Source organism: Saccopteryx bilineata, chromosome 2, assembly GCF_036850765.1.
Source record: "Saccopteryx bilineata isolate mSacBil1 chromosome 2, mSacBil1_pri_phased_curated, whole genome shotgun sequence".
Classification (NCBI taxonomy): Eukaryota; Metazoa; Chordata; class Mammalia; order Chiroptera; family Emballonuridae; genus Saccopteryx; species Saccopteryx bilineata.
Window position 1 is genome coordinate 235,054,825 of NC_089491.1, and position 19,176 is coordinate 235,074,000.

The 19,176-nt window shown below is 39.3% G+C and overlaps 1 protein-coding gene across 1 annotated transcript; it reads left to right on the top strand.

The window, feature by feature from the left end:
- The first annotated feature begins 15,996 nt into the window (after positions 1-15,996).
- On the top strand, positions 15,997-18,922 carry PATE3 (prostate and testis expressed 3). The gene is made up of 3 exons (XM_066254995.1): positions 15,997-16,045; positions 17,623-17,745; positions 18,798-18,922. The coding sequence occupies exons 1-3, from the start codon at positions 15,997-15,999 to the stop codon at positions 18,920-18,922; spliced, it is 297 nt and encodes a 98-aa protein (XP_066111092.1).
- The last annotated feature ends 254 nt before the right edge of the window (positions 18,923-19,176 follow it).

The following is a 19,176-nucleotide window of genomic DNA, read 5'->3' on the forward strand; positions in this document are numbered from 1 at the left end:
ACTAAAGACTTGTACTCGGAAAATTATAAAATATTGATAAAAGAAATCAAGGAAGATACAAACAAGTGGAAACATGCTCATGCATCATTAAAATGTCTATATTACCCAAAGCAATTTATAAATTCAATGCAATACTAATTAAAATACCAATGACATACTTTAAAGATATAGATCACATATTCCAAAAATTTATATGGAACCAAAAGAGAACACAAATAGCCTCAGTAATCTTAAAAAAGAAGAATAAAGGGAGAGGTATCACACTTCCTGACATCAAGTTATACGACAAGGCCACTGTACTCAAAATAGCATGGTACTGGCATAAGAACAGGCACACAGATCAATGGAACAGAATGGAGAACCCAGAAATAAACCCACAGTTCTATGGACAACTGATATTTGACAAAGGAGGTCAGGGCATACAATGGAGTAAACACAGCCTCTTGAATAAATGGTGTTGGGAAAATTGGACAGCTACCTGCAAAAAAATGAAACTAGACCACCAACTTATACCACTCACGAAAATAAACTCAAAATGGATAAAAGACTTAAATGTAAGCTGTGAAACCATAAACATCTTAGAAGAAAACATAGGCAGTAAGCTCTCTGACATCTCTCACAGCGATATATTTGCTGATTTATCTCCACTGGCAAGTGAAATAAAAGACAGAATAAACAAATGAGACTATATCAAACTAAAAACTTTTGCACAGCCAAAGATAATAAGAACAGAATAAAAAGACAAACTGCACAGTGGGAGAACATATTTGACAGTACGTCTGATAAGGGATTAATAACCAAAATTTATAAAGAACTTGTAAATCTCAACACCAGAAAGACAAAGAATCCAATCAAAAAATGGGCAAAAGAAATGAATAGACACTTCTCCAAAGAGGACATACAGATGGCCAATAGACATATGAAAAAATGCTCAACATCACTAATCATTAGAGAAATGCAAATTAAAACCAGAATGAGATATCACCTCACACCAGTCAGAATGGCACTTATCAACAAAACAACACAGAATAAGTGCTGGCGAGGATGTGGAGAAAAGGAAACCCTCCTGCACTGCTGGTGGGAATGCAGACTGGTGCAACCTCTGTGGAAAACAGTATGGAGATTCCTCAAAAAAATTGAAAATCGAACTGCCTTTTGACCCAGTTATCCCACTTTTAGGAATATACCCCAAGAACACCATAGAACGGTTCCAGAAGGAGAAATGCACCCTTATGTTTATAGCAGCATTGTTCACAATAGCGAAGATCTGGAAACAGCCCAAGTGTCCGACAGAGGATGAGTGGATTCAAAAGCTTTGCTACATATATACTATGGAATACTACTCAGCCATAAGAAATGATGACATCAGATCATTTACAACAGGGGTCGTCAAACATTTTATAAAAACCGCCCACTTTTGCAGTGCTGGTTGCAGGGTAGGGACCAGGTTGACCAGCACTGCAAAAGTGGGTGGTTTTTATAAAAAGTTTGATGACCCCTGATTTACAATAACATGGATGGACCTTGATAACATTATACAAAGTGAAATAAGTAAATCAGAAAAAACTAAAAACTATATGAACCCATACATAGATGGGACATAAAAATGAGATTCAGAGACATGGACAAGAATGTGATGGTAACAGAGGGTCAAGTGGGGGGGTGGGGATGGGGCAAGGAAGGAGAGAGGGGGTGGGGGAGGGGAGGGGCACAAAGAAAACCAGATAGAAGGTGACAGAGGACGATTTGACTTTGAGTGAGGGTTATGCAGCATAATCAAATGTCAAAAGAATCTGGAGATGTTTTCTCGGAACATATGTACCCTGATTTATCAATGTCACTGCATTAAAATTAATAAAAATAAGATTAAAAAACAAACAAACAAGCACTCTCATAGATTGCTGATAAGTGTATAAATTAATATATCATTAAGAAGGAAAATTAGACAAAAGCTAACAAAATTATAAAGATATATTTTAAAATTTTTTTTATTAATTTTAATTTATTGTGTTAACATGGATTCAAGTATCCCACTCAATATAACTTCCTCAACCTCACCCCCAAATCCCCCATTATACCCACTATACCTTCCTCTTCCTAACTCTCTCCCCCCTTATCTCTGAGGTTTGCTGTTCTGTTATCTACATCCATGTGTTATGTATATATAATTTATTTTTTATTTTTTTTATAATAATTTTATTTTTTTAATGGGGCAACATCAATAAATCAGGATACATATATTCAAAGATCAACAAGTCCAGGTTATCTTGTCTTTCAATTATGTTGCATACCCATGACCCAAAGTCAGATTGTCCTCTGTCATCTTCTATCTAGTTTTCTTTGTGCCCCTCCCCCTCCCCCTTTCCCCCTCCCTTTCCCCCCTCCCACCATAACCACCACACTCTTATCAATGTCTCTTAGTTTCACTTTTATGTCCCATCTATGTATGGAATAATGCAGTTCCTGTTTTTTTCTGATTTACTTATTTCACTTCCTATAATGTTATCAAGATCCCACCATTTTGCTGTAAATGATCCGATGTCATCATTTCTTATAGCTGAGTAGTATTCCATAGTGTATATGTGCCACATCTTCTTTATCCATTCATCTATTGACGGGCTTTTTGGTTGTTTCCATGTCTTGGCCACTGTGAACAATGCTGCAATGAACATGGGGCTGCATGTGTCTTTACGTATCAATGTTTCTGAGTTTTTGGGGTATATACCCAGTAGAGGGATTGCTGGGTCATAAGGTAGTTCTATTTTCAGCTTTTTGAGGAACCACCATACTTTCTTCCATAATGATTGTACTACTTTTCATTCCCACCAACAGTGGATGAGGGTTCCTTTTTCTCCACAGCCTCTCCAACATTTGCTATTACCTGTCTTGTTAATAATAGCTAATCTAACAGGTGTGAGCTGGTATCTCATTGCAGTTTTGATTTGCATTTCTCTAATAACTAAAGAAGATGAGCATCTTTTCATATATCTGTTGGCCATTTGTACTTCCTCCTGGGAGAAGTGTCTGTTTATGTCCTCTTCCCATTTTTTTATTGGATTATTTGTTTGTTGTTGAGTTTTATGAGTTCTTTGTATATTTTGGATATTAGGCCCTTATCTGAGCTGTTGTTTGAAAATATTATTTCCCATTTAGTTGGCTTTCTGTTTATTTTGTTATCAGTTTCTCTTGCTGAGCAAAAACTTCTTAGTCTGATGTAGTCCCATTCATTAATTTTTGCCTTTACTTCTCTTGCCATTGGAGTCAAATTCATAAAATGCTCTTTAAAACCCAGGTCCATGAGTTTAGTACCCATGTCTTCTTCTATGTACTTTATTGTTTCAGGTCTTATGTTTAGATCTTTGATCCATTTTGAGTTAATTTTAGTACAGGGGGACAAACTGTAGTCCAGTTTCATTCTTTTGCATGTGGCTTTCCAGTTTTCCCAGCACCATTTATTGAAGAGGCTTTCTTTTCTCCATTGTGTGTTCTTGGCCCCTTTATCAAAAATTATTTGAATATATATATGTGGTTTTATTTCTGGACTTTCTATTCTGTTCCATTGGTCTGAGTGTCTACTTTTCTGCCAATACCATGCTGTTTTGATTATCGTGGCCTTATAATATAGTTTGAAGTCAGGTATTGTAATGCCCCCAGCTTCATTCTTTAGGATTACTTTGGCTATTCGAGGTTTTTTTATAGTTCCATATAAATCTGATGATTTTTTACTCTATTTCTTTAAAAAATGTCATTGGAATTTTGATGGGATTTGCATTAAATTTGTATATTGCTTTGGGTAATATGGCCAACTTCATAATATTTATTCTTCCTAACGAAGAACAAGGAATATTGTTCCATCTCATTATATCTTTTTCAATTTCTCTTAACAATGGTTTATAGTTTTCATTATGTTAGTCCTTTACATTCTTTGTTATGTTTATTCCTAGGTATTTTTTTGTTGTTGTTGCAATTGTGAAGGGGATTATTCTTTTGAGTTCATTCTCAGTTGTTTCATTGTTGGCATATAGAAAGGCTATTGACTTCTGTATGTTAATTTTGTATCCTGCGACCTTACTGTATTGGCTTATTGTTTCTAGTAGTCTTTTTGTGAATTCTTTGGGGTTTTTGATGTATAGGATCATATCATCTGCAAAAAGTGATACCTTTACTTCTTCTTTTCCGATATGGATGCCTTTTATTTCTTTGTCTTGTCTGATTGCTCTGGCTAGAACCTCTAGTACCACATTAAATAAGAGTGGAGAGAGTGGACAACCCTGTCTTGTTCCTGATTTAAGGGGAAAAGCCTTCAGTTTAGTGCCATTTAATATGATGTTAGCTGATGGTTTATCATATATGGCCTTTATCAGGTTGAGATATTTTCCTTCTATACCCATGTTGTTGAGAGTCTTAAACATAAAATTGTGTTGTATTTTATCGAAAGTCTTTTCTGCATCTATTGATAAGATCATGTGGGTTTTTTTCTTTGTTTTGTTGATATGGTGTATTACATTAACTGTTTTATGTATGTTGAACCATCCTTGAGATTCTGGGATGAATCCCACTTGATCATGATGTATTATTTTTTTAATATGTTGTTGTATTCGATTTGCTAGTATTTTGTTTAGTATTTTAGCATCTGTATTCATTAGAGATATTGGTTTGTAGTTTTCTTTTTTTGTGCTAACCTTGCCTGGTTTTGATATGAGGGTTATGTTGGCCTCATAAAATGTGTTTGGAAGTATTGCTTCTTCTTCAATTTTTTGGAAGACTTTCAGTAGAATAGGAACCAAGTCTTCTTTGACTGTTTGATAAAATTCGCTGGTATAGCCGACAGGGCCTGGACTTTTATTTTTGGGGAGGTTTTTAATGGTTTTTTCTATTTCTTCTCTACTAATAGGTCTGTTTTGGCTTTCTGCTTTTTCTTGATTCAGTCTAGGAAGGTTGTATTGTTCTAGGAATTTATCCATTTCTTCTAGATTGTTGAATTTAGTGGCATAAAGTTTTTCATAGTATTCTACAATAATTCTTAGTATATCTACGGTGTCCGTGGTGATTTCTCCTCTTTCATTTTGGATTTTGTTTATATGAGTTCTTTCTCTTTTTTCCTTGGTAAGTCTTGCCAAGGGTTTGTCAATTTTGTTGATCTTTTCAAAGAACCAGCTCCTTGTTCTATTAATTTTTTCTATAGTTTTACTGTTCTCTATTTCATTTATTTCTTCTGTGATTTTTATTATCTCCTTTCTTCGGCTGCTTTTGGGTTGTCTTTGTTCTTCTTTTTCTAGTTCTTTAAGGTGTGAAGTTAAGTGGTTCACTTGGGCTCTCTCTTGTTTGTTCATATATGCCTGAAGTGATATGAACTTCCCTATTATCACTGCTTTTGCTGCATCCCATAGATTCTGATATGTCGTATTGTCATTTTCATTAGTCTGTATATATCTTTTGATCTCTGCACTTATTTCTTCTTTGACCCAGTCATTTTTTAAAAGTATGTTGTTTAGTTTCCACATTTTTGTGGGATTTTTTTTCCTCTTTTTTGCAGTTGAATTCTAGTTTCAAGGCTTTATGATCAGAAAATATGCTTGGTACAACTTCAATTTTTCTGAATTTGCTGATGTTGTTTTTGTGGCCCAACATATGGTCAATTCTTGAGACTGATCCATGTACACTGGAGAAAAATGTATACTCAGTCACTTTGGGATGAAATGTCCTGTAGATGTCTATCATATCCAGGTGCTCTAGTGTTTTGTTTAAGGCTACTATATCTTTGTTGATTCTCTGTTTGGATGACTGATCTAGAGCCGTCAGCGGTGTATTGAGGTCTCCAAGTATGATTGTATTTTTGTCAGTTTTTGTTTTAAGGTCAATAAGTAAGTGTCTTATATATTTTGGTGCTCCTAGGTTTGGTGCATATATATTAAGAATTGTTATGTCTTCTTGATTCAGTGTCCCCTTAGCCATTATGAAATGGCCATTTTTGTCTCTGAGTACTTTTGTTGTCCTGTAGTCAGCATTATCAGATATGAGTATTGCTACACGTGCTTTTTTTTTGGATGTTATTTGCTTGGAGTATTGTTTTCCAGCCTTTCACTTTGAATTTGATTTTATCCTTGTTACTTAGATGAGTTTCCTGTAGGCAGCATACAGTTGGATTTTCTTTTTTAATCCATTCTGCTACTCTGTGCCTTTTTATTGGTGAGTTTAATCCGTTTACATTTAGTGTAATTATTGACACTTGTGAGTTCCTTATTGCCATTTTATAGATTGCTTTCTGTTAGTTTTGTGTCTTGTTTGATCCTTCTCTTTCGTTTTTCTATCTTTTGTTTTTATTTGGTTGTATTCCATTATCTTTCCTCTGTTGCTATCTTTTTTATCTCATGGGCTTCTGTGGTGGTTTTTTCAATGGTGGTTACCTTTAAGTAATGAAAAGGGTTCCTACCCTGTTCAATGTAGTGCACTATTTTGTGAGTACTTTTGCACTTCATCATCCTTTGCGACTGTTAATCTCCATCCTCTCCCCCCTTTCTTTTTGTTGTTGTCACAGTTTAAATTTGGTTTTATTGTGTTCTTCTTGGAGCTTTTACTTGTGGCTTTATTTTTTTTGTTCTTTGTATCTGATTGGAGAACCCCCTTTAGTAATTCCTGGAGTGGGGGGTTTTTGATGATAAATTCCCTCATCTTTTCTGTATCTGTGAATGTTTTTATTTCTCCTTCATATTTGAATGATAGCTTTGATGGGTATAGTATTCATGGCTGAAAGTTCCTCTCTTTCAGGACTTTAAATATTGGGGTCCACTCTCTTCTAGCTTGTAGAGTTTCTGCTGAAAAATCTGATGATAATCTAATGGGCCTTCCTTTATATGTTGTATTCTTCTTTTCCCTGGCTGCCTTGAGAATTTTTTCTTTGTCATTGGTTTGTGCCAATTTTATTATGATGTGCCTTGGAGTAGGTTTGTTGGGGTTAAGAAAACTCGGAGTTCTGCTTGCTTCATGAATTTGAGGCTTTAGTTCTTTCCACAGGCTTGGGAAGTTCTCATCTATTATTTGTTTGAGTATGTTCTCCATTCCATTTTCTCTCTCTTCTCCCTCTGTTATACCTATTATTCTTATGTGATTCTTTCTGATGGTGTCAGAGAATTCTTGTAAGGCTATCTCATTTTTTTAAATTTTTGAGTCTCTTTCTTCTTCTCTCTGTTGTGCCTCAAGTTGCTTGTCTTCTATTTCACTAATCCTTTCTTCTATCTGGCCTGTTCTATTAGCTAAGCTTGTTACCTCGTTTCTCAGCTCGTGAATTGAGTTTTTCATCTCTGTTTGATTTGTTTTTATAGTTTCAATTTTCTTGGACATATATTCTTTGTGTTCACTGAGTTGTTTTCTGAGCTTTCTAAATTTCCTTTCTGTGTTTTCTTGTATATCTCGGAGGATTTTTAAGATTTCTATATTGAATTCTCTTTCATTTAGCTTCAAGGTTTCCAATATATTAAATTTTTTCTCCATAGATTTTTCCTCATCTAGCTGTGTTACCTCTCTTTCTTTTGTATCCATGATATTCCATTTTTTCTTCCTTAATGGCATGTGAGGGTGGGTTTTTTTGATAGTATTAATGAGATTTAATAAAGAATAAAAAGTTAAAAAAATAAAAAATCAAAAAACGTTGTGTTTTTTAAAAATTAATAATGAAATAAAGAAAAATTAAATTAAATTAAAATTAAAAAGGAAATTATTCCCCCCTTCCTTTTTTCCTCTCCTCTCCTCTCCCCTCTTTCTTGAGAAAATCTGGTGGTGAACTGTGAATTATATTGTATTTAATAGAATAAATAATGCCTGTAATAGAGGGCCTGAATTGGGGAAAAATAATAAAGGGGCAAGAAAAAAAAATAAAATAAAAAATAAAAAAGAGGGGGTATGGACCCACAAAAAGCAAATAATGAAAAAATTTGGATCAAGAATAAAGTGATTTGCGTTTAGGTGTTGGTTGACTAGGAGTTATGATGAGAGGAATAAGAGGGAAACAGGAAAATGGGGGGACAAATTAAAAAATTACTATTGTATTTAGTGGAACAAGAGCTTGATAAAATGGAGAGCCAGGGATGGGAGCACTGCTAGTGAGTTAAAAAGGTGAAGTAAAAACCCCCCAAAATACCACAAACATAAGTTTGAGTCCCAGATAAGATAATTTTTCATTATTGAGGTTTGAATGAGAGGAGACATAAAGGAGAAAGGAAGAAACTAATATAGAGGGAGAAAAGAAAGAGAGAGAGAGAAAAAAAGAGGGAACCACTAAAAGAAGAAAAAAGAAAAAAGAGGAGAGAGAGAGAGAGTTAAGGGTTTTGGAGTGCAGCCCTCATAGAGAGAAAGGAAGAGGAAAGAAAAGATAATGGAAGATGTAACACTTATGGGTAGTGTATTTCAAGGAGAGGAGAGAGTAAGACCGGTAGAGAGTTAAACGACCAAATTGGAGCAGGAAAAAAAAAATCAAGGATGAAGATAAGAGAAACAAATGAACAAATATAATAAAATGGGATAGGCTATAAAGTCTGTGGATTATTCTTGATTTTGAGAGGTTATCTTCTTCTTTTTTCTTTTCTCTCCCTCTTCCTGGTTGGTGACTCTGTACCCCAGGTTCTGCCCCTTTGGCACGCTCAGGTAGAGGTTTGCAGTTGATAAGTCTCTATGGCAATGTCATGTATTGTGCTTCAGTCTCGTTGACAGTCGAGGCTCATTAGCATTTATAAGCTCCTACAGTGAGAGAGTCCGTGTTCCTGGAGCCTCTCTCCTAGTCTTTTTTTCCTCAATAAGTAGCCTGATAGTCCAGCTATGGGGTTGCTTCTGCCTCTGCCTGGATTGTAAGAGGCTCAAAGAGCTGACAACTCCCCACTCTATTCCCACTCAGCGCAGGGCTCTGGGTAAGGCTCAGTCAGTCAGAGCTGCTAGCATAATCAGGCAGGGCTTCCGCCCACTCAAAGACCTCTGGCTCTGCCACTCTGTCCGGTAACACGGGTGGGCACCCACTCCCGGGGTGCTTGGAGTAAACTCGCATTCACTATCTGTGCATGCATACCAGGATGTCAGGCCAGAAGTCTCACCCTCTGAGTGAAACCACCCCCCCGCACTGAAAAGTTTCAGCATTGGAATTGGCTATCGTTCCGTTTCCGTGTGCGGCTTTTTCAAGGCGCTGGGGCGGCCTGAGATTCCGCTTTCAGCCTACACAAAGGCCCCTGACTCTGCCCCTCTGTGGGATAACACGGGCTCCCACTCCTGAGGTGCTGGGAGGAGTCTCTTGCCCACTCTCCGTGCGCGCAGACCAGGATGTCAGGCCGGAAGTCTCGCCCTTTTAGTGAAACGCCCCACCTGCACTGAAAAGTTCCACCATTGAAATTGGCTCTCGCTCCCTTCCCGTGCGTGGTTCCCTCAGGGCACTGGGGCAGCTCGAGATTCTGCTTTTTGGCCCACACAAAGGCCCCTGACTCTGCCCCTCTGTAGGATAACACAGGCAGGCACTGCTGAGGCACTCGTAGGTATCTCTCGATCACTATCTGCATGCGCAGACCAGGATATCAGACCAGCGACCTCACCCTCTGAGTGAAACCCCCTTCCACACGGAAGAGTTCCAGCGTTGGAATTAATTCTCACTCCCTCCCCGTGTGCGGCTCTCCCAGGGTGCTGGGGTGGCCCAGAGGCTTTTGGCCCACACAAAGGCCTCTGATTCTGCCTCTCTGTGGGGTAACATGGGCGCACCCTCCCGGGGCTTTGGAAGGAATCTTCCGCCCACTATCTGTGTGCGCAGACCAAGAGATCAGGTAAAATGGCTGCCCCGCTTGTCTTTCTTTGTCTGGGTTTGGCGCGAGTGTTAGCTGTATTGCCCGGGTTGTCACAGGAACAGTTTTTCCTCGGCTTGGATCTCTGTGCCACAGCCTGGTTCGGCCGTTTGTGCCGCGGCCTGGATCTATTCACCCCCTTTGCCCGCCTTAGTTTCTATATTCTCAGTTTTCAGTGAAAGCTGCCCTGTTTAGGTTAGTGAGGCAGGCGGAGCATTTCTTACTCCCTATTTCCTTCGGGGTTTGGTTATATATTTAGCCAATTTTTTGCTCGATCATACCTTTGGGTGTATTGTGAAACATCTGGAGGCTCCAAGGATAGGTTTTTCTGTTTCTGATTGAAGATCTTATTGAGTTTTGGGGGAGATTTATCGGTATCACTTCCTATCCACCATTACTCTGATGTCATCTCTGTGTATATATAATTTAAATAATCCCTTTACCTTCTCTGATCCCGTCCCCTCATCCCCCTTCCCTCTGACAGCTGTCGCTCTGCTCCCTGTGACCCTGCCTCTGCCACTATTCTGTTCCCCAGTTCACTCTGTTCATTAGATTCCACACATAAGTGAGATCATATCATATTTGTCATTCTCTGCCTGGCTTATTTCACTTAGCATGATAATCTCTAGGTCCATTCATGCCATTGCAAAAGGTAAGATTTCCTTTCTTTTTCACAGCTGCATAGTATTCCAATGTGTATATGTACCACTGCTCAAGGTGATTGTTCTTAAGTTGTAATACAATTTGGTCCTGGGAAGTGGCCATTGAAATGCCCAGCTATTTTCCATTGCCATCTTGGAATTCTATCCTACAATATTTTGGATACAATTTATATCAGAAATTTATAAAATATAAAATATTGTGATTCTTTGACTCAGCTTTAATGTCTTTAAGATAGAAACAATTTCCAAAAGAATTCTGTAGTATTTCCAGATGATCCAGATTTATTCTTTCAAATGAATTGATGATCTACTTCATTCTGGTAAAGAAGTTTCTTCAGCACTTAAAAATTTGCAAGAGAAAAAGGGGAGATGCTGGTAAAAAGAATACATATTTCCAGTTAGGGGATGAATGAGTTCTGGGAGCTTAATGCAAAGCATTGTGATTACAGATAATAATGCTGTGTTACATACTTGAATGTTGCTAAGAGAATAGATTCGAAATGTTCTCACCACAAAAACGAAATGGAAATTATAGGATGTGATAGACGTGTTAGTTATTGCAATGGTGGTATTCATAGTGCAATATATAAGTATATCTAATTAATACATTGTACACCTTAGAGTTACAGCATGCTTTACATCAATTATATCAGAAAAACGTTTGTGGACGGGGATTGGAGGAAAAGTATTTTCAAGGACATTGGTCTCTAGCCTTTTCTGAAAAATGGGCAATTTAGCCCAGAAAGCTTTGATTTTTCAGTAGCACCTTCAAAATAAGTTCAGGATCTTGAATAGAAATGTTTACATCACATTCAGAGGGGTAAAAGTATCTTTCAGTGAAGCCACACCATAAATAAAACCCTCTCTTTTAATGTTTCAAAACTAGGTTTTCTTTTTCTTAAAATAATAGAGAGAAAGATACAACATACAGAGGATGTGTTGTATAATTGAGCACCTGGAACCTGTATAATTTTACTAACTAATGTCATCCCAATAAATTAAATTAAAATTTTAAAATTGAATTAAAATTTTTAAAAAGAGAAAAGAAACTATTCTTAGAATAAATACTAAGGCATGTCCTTTTGATAGACAGAGAACTAACACGTGATAGAGAAGTCTTTCTTATTCTACACAAAAATATATTTTAAATCTGATGATTTAGAAATCGACCTCAGATAAAGTTGGCTTTTTGGGTGATGACAATCTTGTTTAGGAAATTCTGACAGCTTTCATTGCCAGGACATGCCTGCTGTAAAATGAGTGAGTGGCCAGGTGTAAAGGATGTTCCTTTTCCACTAAAGTAGCAAAATCAGATGGGCACCAAGCATGACAGGAGCTCTATCTTTGAAAAGAGGGAAGAAAGCCCTGGCTGGTTGGCTCAGCAGAAGCACCTTAGACAGTGTGTGGAGTCTCAGATTTGAGTCCCGGTCAGGGTACACAGGGAAAGCACCCATCTGCTTCTTCACCACTTCCCGCTCACCTCTCACTTTCTTCCTCTCCTGAAACCATGGCTCAAATGGTTCAAGCAAGTTGGTCCCAAGCACTGAGGATGGATCCATGGCCTCACCTCAGGCACTAAAATAGCTCATTTGCCAAGCAACAGAGCAGCAGCCCCAGATGAGTAGAGCATTGCCCAGTAGGGGCTTGCCCATGTGGATCTTGGTAGGCACATGCAGGAGCCTGTCTGTCTGCCAGCCTCACTCTCATTTAATTAAAAATAAAAAGGAAAAAGAGGGAAAAACCTTATGTTTTGGTCAAAGTTTTAACAATAAAATCACCTTTCTTCATTGCCAAAAAGTTGTTGACTTTTACAGTTTCCAGAAGAGACTCATGATGTGAGAATTCTTTGATGGCTTCAGCCTGCAGAGAGCAAGCAAAACCAAAGGAAAAGGGGATCCGGCTACGTTAGAAGACACCTTTCATCTCATCCAAGTTTAAAATGAAGAGTATGGCAAAAGTGCCAATTCCTCAACAAATGCCTCAGATTTTCAAAAGAAATATCAACTATTCTATTTGACACAAAAAATAAATTATAAAGTTTTTTCTTTGTTGCTGTCCACAAAAGTTTCAACACGTTTTACTAACGTTAACGCAATATAAGTGGAGCTTCCTTTCATTTAGCAAGCTGTTAAGAAAATGTATGGAAGCCTCAAGAAAATGTTTTGTAAAACGGCACAGCTACATTTAGAAACGTATCAACTTTCTTTTTGTTTTAAGTGAGAGAAGGAGAGATAGTGAGGCAGATTCTCACATATGCCCCAACCAGGATCCACTCGGCAACCACATCTGGGGCTCATGCTCAAGTGCCAAGCTATTTTCAGTGCCTGAGCTGATGCGCTCCAGCAGAGCTATCATCAGCACTCAGGGCCATGCTTGAGCCAATTAAGCCACTGGCTACAGAAGGGGAAGATGGAGAAAAAGGTGAGAAGGTGTGGGCAGAAGCATAAGGTTGCTTCTCCTGTGTGCCCTAACCAGGAATCAAACTTGAAATGTTCATATGCCGTGGTGACACTCTATCCACTAAGCCACCAACCAGGGCCAAACACAGCTTCTTATTAGAAAAAATTTCTAACCATGAGATTCATTTTCAGAACAGACAGAAGTGAGATGCACATTCATTTTACTGGCTTCCCAATTGCGTTCACAAGAATGTTTCCACACAAAACCAGTGTGGCCTTTGTGTTCTGGTAAGTTTAAAGAGACAAATGAAACCATCTATAATTTCTGTTCTTTCTCTTTTTTCTATTGGTAACTATCTCAGGCACTGCTCAACTTTTATAGTTCGTTTCCAACATTCAGTGTGAAAAGAAATGATTAATATCAGCTAGAGGTTAATGAACAATCTAATTTTTCTATTCAAGTTCAAAGACCCCAGACACTAAGAGGACACTAGACCCCATATTAATAACCTTGCTTAGGAAGGGAGGTACGGCGCTAACAAAAACCTGGCCTGCATAAAGTCAGCCCCTAAACAGCCCAGAGTAATTATTTTAAAAATTGTTGTCATTCATTGTAACTTTTTATCTGAAGCATCATATTGACAGCAATATTGTGGATGATGTCTGTATTTTAGTGACACTGCTCTTTGCTTGAACCTTCACTATGCTCCATGCTACACATGTCATCACCAGAGTGTTATGAGAAGTCCATGAAATTCCTGAGTGCAAGTGGCTAGACTTCTATGTGGCCTATGGCAAGCACTAGGTAAATGTTGGTCTTATATTTTCCTTTATCAGTCTTCGCACCAGCATCACAGGTATAAGGGTTGATGTGAACTCCAGGTGATTTCCTTGGGCCCCACAAGCAGGTATGTCTCCACCTAGTCTCCATACACACTCTCAGAAACCATTGCTGCCTCCTAGAACCCCAGAAACAAGGTAGCCTGATCCTACCTCTGTGCCAATGTCCATTCCTCCAAAACAAAGAACAGCATTTAGGAGTTCAAAATAAGAGGTTGCTCATCTGTGGTATCACCAAGATCTCAGTCACCCACCCTGGGGCCAAGAGAAACCATGACCAAGAGGACACAGTGTTATGCTTTCATCTTCACAAAGCAAGGCAAATATATCTGTGCTGGGTGGTGGCCTTGGCATGGAGGTGCATTAACCTGAGGGCTGTGCCCCGCTGGCTCTGTATCAGTGCTATCATGTGAGATTGATATCTTCATATGTTCACTTCCTCCCAGGCCCATGTGTTAAGCAGGATGCTAGGTCAGAACACCAGAACTTGGTACTCATCCTCATGATTTTTATCACAAAACCATAGACTGTTAAAGTTGTAAATGATCATAAAAATGGTCAAAAGCTCACACTACAGATATAGGGCTTGGTAAAGATGCCATGAGTTGTATAGTAATCAAGCACAGGTCGCTGGACTCTCAGAAAAATGCTATTTTTATTATACCGCATTGCCTCTATGAATAGGTTCTAATGCCTATATTATTTTACTCCATGCTAAATAAAAAAAAATTATTTTTAAAAGAATCTTTGACGGATGAGTCCCTGTGAGAGAATGAGGAATAGGTAAGAAGAACCCAATGCTTGGGTGGCGTTGCAAAATTCCATAATCCTAACTGGAACTAATACAGTAGAAATCAGACTTAAAACTCAGTGGGTCTTTTGAAAAGCATCTGCCACAGGGAGCCTTGAAGGAAGACTAGAAACTGTGCTACCCATTGCGGTTTAACCGGGAATATCTGCGACTTTGGTTGTGAGTCTTGAGTCAATGTCCGTAAACACACAAAGCAGAGAAAATAGGTCACAAATGAAATACCATGATAACCTTGTTACACCAAGCACCAAAGGCTCAGGGGTTTGCCATCTTGATTAAGCCTTTGGTAAATCTTGTAATATTCCATCCACTTTTAACATCCTCACTTGAAATATGGCAGAAGAAAGAAAAAACTTCACAATCTTGCTCTCCATTCTAGAATGAATTGTTTTTAGAAAAAATTCCCTTGTTTCTAAGCCTTCTGGCTCTCTTCCTAGGCAAGGATGACTCTAAATTATGTGGTGTTTGAGCTAAGGCTTTATTTCACACAGTTTGTGTCTAATGTCTCAAAATGTCAGACTTAATATGTTTATTGAACATATTGTTACTACAACTAAGGAACATGTCATTGACTCAGTTCAGTATGAAAGATTCTTAGTATCTCTAGTCAAAGTATCATTAGCTCACTGACAAGTTCAGGGGATTTAGAATACCAGGGCTTGTCATAGTTCTCCAGTGCCTTACCCATGATAAACCTTAAGTGAATTAACTTTCATAAAGATGGAAACTTACATCATGCAAAAAACCAGCCAGTTTTACAATATACATTTGCTAAAGATCAAATTGTGTGGTAATTCTATGGGGGAGTGATTTTACAATCCTATAAATTTAACAGTTCCTGGCCATGGAGATTAGATTTCAGGCAAGGTGAAAGAGTTCTGGGCTGAAAAATCAGAAGTCCTAGTTGAAGATGCAGTTTGGTCATAAATTATGCCTTTTTTCATCTCTTTCAGTTTCCTGTTTCTCACCCATAAGGTAAAGAGCTGGGTGAGTATGTACATGAAGCTGTAGATCAATATTTGTCAACTGTATAAATAAATCTCTCAGATGCCTGGAATCAACGTGGTTAAAAATACAGCCTCTAGAATTAGAAAGTCTTGCTCTGAGTATTGGAACTATCATTCACTAGATATGTGATCTTGGGTAAGATACTAAACCTCACCAAGACCTAGTTTCTTTCTGTGGAAAATTGAAACAAGAATTATCATACCCGTAATACAAATAATAATTGCTATGCTGACTCACTAAAAGACAAAGTCAGCTTAAGGTAAATGCCAGCATTTATTTGTTATCATTCTCTGCTGTGGGGTGGAAAACATTTAACTTGAGCTCCCAGTGGCAACCTTCTGTGATTGGTTCCCTTACGCATGAGCAATCCCTGCCCTGTGATGAAGGTTTCCTCCCTGCAGGCTAAGACCCAGGCTTGCGGTCCCTGGCTTCTTTTTTCTAGTACAAGGGACCTCTGAGTCAGGATGGACAAACACTTTTTGTTGGTCTTCTCCCTCTTCTGCTGCATTAAGGGTGAGTCACAGACCTGAGGACTTGGCGCCAGAGATGGGATTTAGGGAGCCCCAGGAAACTCCACCTGTGTAATAGATATCCATGCAGAGCTGAGCCTTGACTATATCTTTAAGAGAGAGAAAGCTGAGCCTCAAAATTCTCCCTTGCCTCCTGGCCAACTTTCTGACCTTTCAACATTTTGCTATTCCCCATCAGGGGCTCAAGCGTCTTCACACAGCCTCCCCACTCCTTCCCTAGCGTTCCCCATAATCCAAAATATTAACAGAATTTTCCTTGGGACATCCTTTCCATTTATAAGTCTGTATTCATTTCTCAAGGGTCTTGTCACTCTAGAATAAGTAATTTTGTAGTTTATTTTAGTGCTGGACAATGGCCTTTGACACCCTTATCAGGCACTTTATATTGAAACAAGTGATTGTAGGAGAGTGAATGCTGGGTGCTCTGGAATCAATTAGACACAAAATAGGGTCTAGTGACTGTCTTAAATTCTCTGCATTTTTGGTTACTCATCTGAGAAATGGGGAAATACCTACTTAAAAAGCTTTTATAAGAATTAAGTTAGATGCAAATTGAGAGAACATGGCCCAAATAAGATGCTCAAGAAGTGCTAATTTCTGGCCCTGGTTGATTGGCTCAGTGGTAGAGCATTGGCTGGGTGTGTGATGTGCTGGTTTGATTTCTGATCAAGGCACACGGGAGAAGAGACCATCTCCTTCTCCACCCCTCCCTTTCCCACTCCACTTCCTCTCTTGCAGCCATGGCTTGATTGGTTCAAGCAAGATGGCTCCGGGTGCTTGGAATTGTTCCATGGCCTCCTCTCATGCACTAAAATAGTTCAGTTGGTGAGCAGCGAAGCAACGGCCCCAAATGGGCAAAGCATCACCCCATAGGGGGCTTTCTAGGTGGATCCTGGTTGCGGCACATGCAGGAATCTTTCTCTCTGCCTACCTTGTCCTGCACTTAATAAAAAAATTAAAATAAAAAAAACTACCTTTTTGTCTCATGTAGGTTCATAAGAAAAAGGTTTTTACCAGAATTAAACCTCTGTTTTGGTTAGCTCACCCCACAGTGTGAGGCAAAATGTCAATGACTATGCTGTAATGCATACGGCCTTCACAAAGATTCTGTCCAAATTTCAAAATAACAGAGTATGTCACCCAAAAATATCCAAGCACCAAATCTCAGAAATTCCATTATAGTAAACTACCTGTGTAAACAAAAAGCATTCACCCTTATTATCACATTCACTTCTGTCTACAGTGCTGCCAAATGGCCAGGCCAGCATTAATAAAACCACTGTTAAGCTGGATAAACTAATGCCATGAAGGCTACATATTTGCTCAGTTACCCAGGTTAAACAGCTTAAGTTGTGGCCAGAATCCTTTTACTCTCCTAACAGCATTTCTCTGGGATGTGGAGTTGGTGAGAGCTCCAACTGCTTCATACCTGACTCTCCACCACCAGCTCCTCATCCACTCCCCACCCCATGTCACCTGCCTCTTCCCCAGACCTACAGATGTCCAGCTCTTTCTTGGTCCATGATTCCTCTGGCCTCACACTACCTCTGTATTCTTCAGCAGTGACACCACTAAGGTGCTTTAAGTGCTACCTTCTCCTGCTGAGAGACCAGTGTAGAAGAGGCGCTGGCATTTGTGATGCTGAGGATGGGGAGATATGCATGTTTTTAAAGATCTACAAGAGTAAGTTGAAGGGCCAGGGTGGGGGGATGCTGTGAGATTCCTAGAAAATTCTTAGGAGAGTACTTCAGCAATTTTATATGTCAGAGTACAGCCACTGTACGAGGGGAACTGTTGGTCAAATAAGTCTGTAAACATGATAAATATGTTTGCTCGCTTGTGACTTATAATGGGTGTGGGGGACAGGCTATAAGCAGGCCAGGTTGTTGTAGCCTGAGGTTTGGTTTTGGGACTAAGCTTTTCCCCACACCCTTGACTGATTGTATGATCTGGGTGGTGCACTCTCATGAGAAATCCAATTATGCCTTGGATAAGTGACTTTGTATTGGAGACTTCCTTGTTTGTATATTGGATTAAGGGATTTTGGTTTTCTACACTATAAAGTGGGACAGACCAGGAGCTCAGACACACAGTTCCTGCTATCACAATTGCAGGGGCTCCCCTGATCCCTTGCCCTTCATGGGAAGAGCTGGTTTTCTGCTTTTCCCTTGTCTTCTTTTGTGGTTTGCCTGTCTTGGTGAGACACCAATAAATAGGATGGCCCCCCATCCTCTGACTCCGCCATTTCTTTATCGTCTGCCCGAATCCAATGGGAACCTGCATGTGAATGGTCACGATGGCGGCTCCTGGCCTTACAGGAACCAAAGAGCAGATCGCGCCTAGCTCTGGTCCCGGTGCACGCAGACAGAGGAGGGTTTGGGGAAATGAGACTGGAGGATGGTGGGCATTCTGTATTTCCAATAAAACAGATTCAGCTGACTCTAACTCTGAAGACACGGAAGCACTAATTGCTAATGCTCTCATGGGAGAAGAAATGACGCAGCTCCACAAAGAGCCGAGGACTGTCAGGGACCAGGACAGACAAGCCCTGCGAGGGCCGCTGGTTTGTCCACCTCTTCCCTGCGGCACGAGGGCACAACTAGGGAGCCACCCTAAACCTCCCCTGAAGCCTAACTACATTCCCACTGCCTGGCTAGATGGCTAGTGACAGGTTTGACTTGTCTTTAGAGAACTTAGATCACTGGCTTATTTCCTATGGTTCTTTCTTCTTACAGATTCTAATCTCCAGTTATCATATATGGGGTGTCAAAGAGGCTGCAGAGACTTGACATTTGATATGAACAATCGGACTTACGTGAATAAATGCTGCAACCACGATTATTGTAACTTCAAACTCTAAGATATTTACCATCCTGAGGTCTTACTGTAGAACGTTATTGATGTTTCTTCCTCTTCACACAACACCTGCCCTTGTTTCCTGCCTGGTTCTCCTGGAAGTAACCAGCTCTCTTGTTCATTCATTCCATCCTTCCTGGTGCCTCCAGCTTGCTTCCTGTCTGTCAGAAGATAACGATTCTCAACAAAAGGTTTCTCCCATTACAGGAATTGGCATGGCCACACTCTACGAACCTTGCCATGAGAGGCCCTGTACAG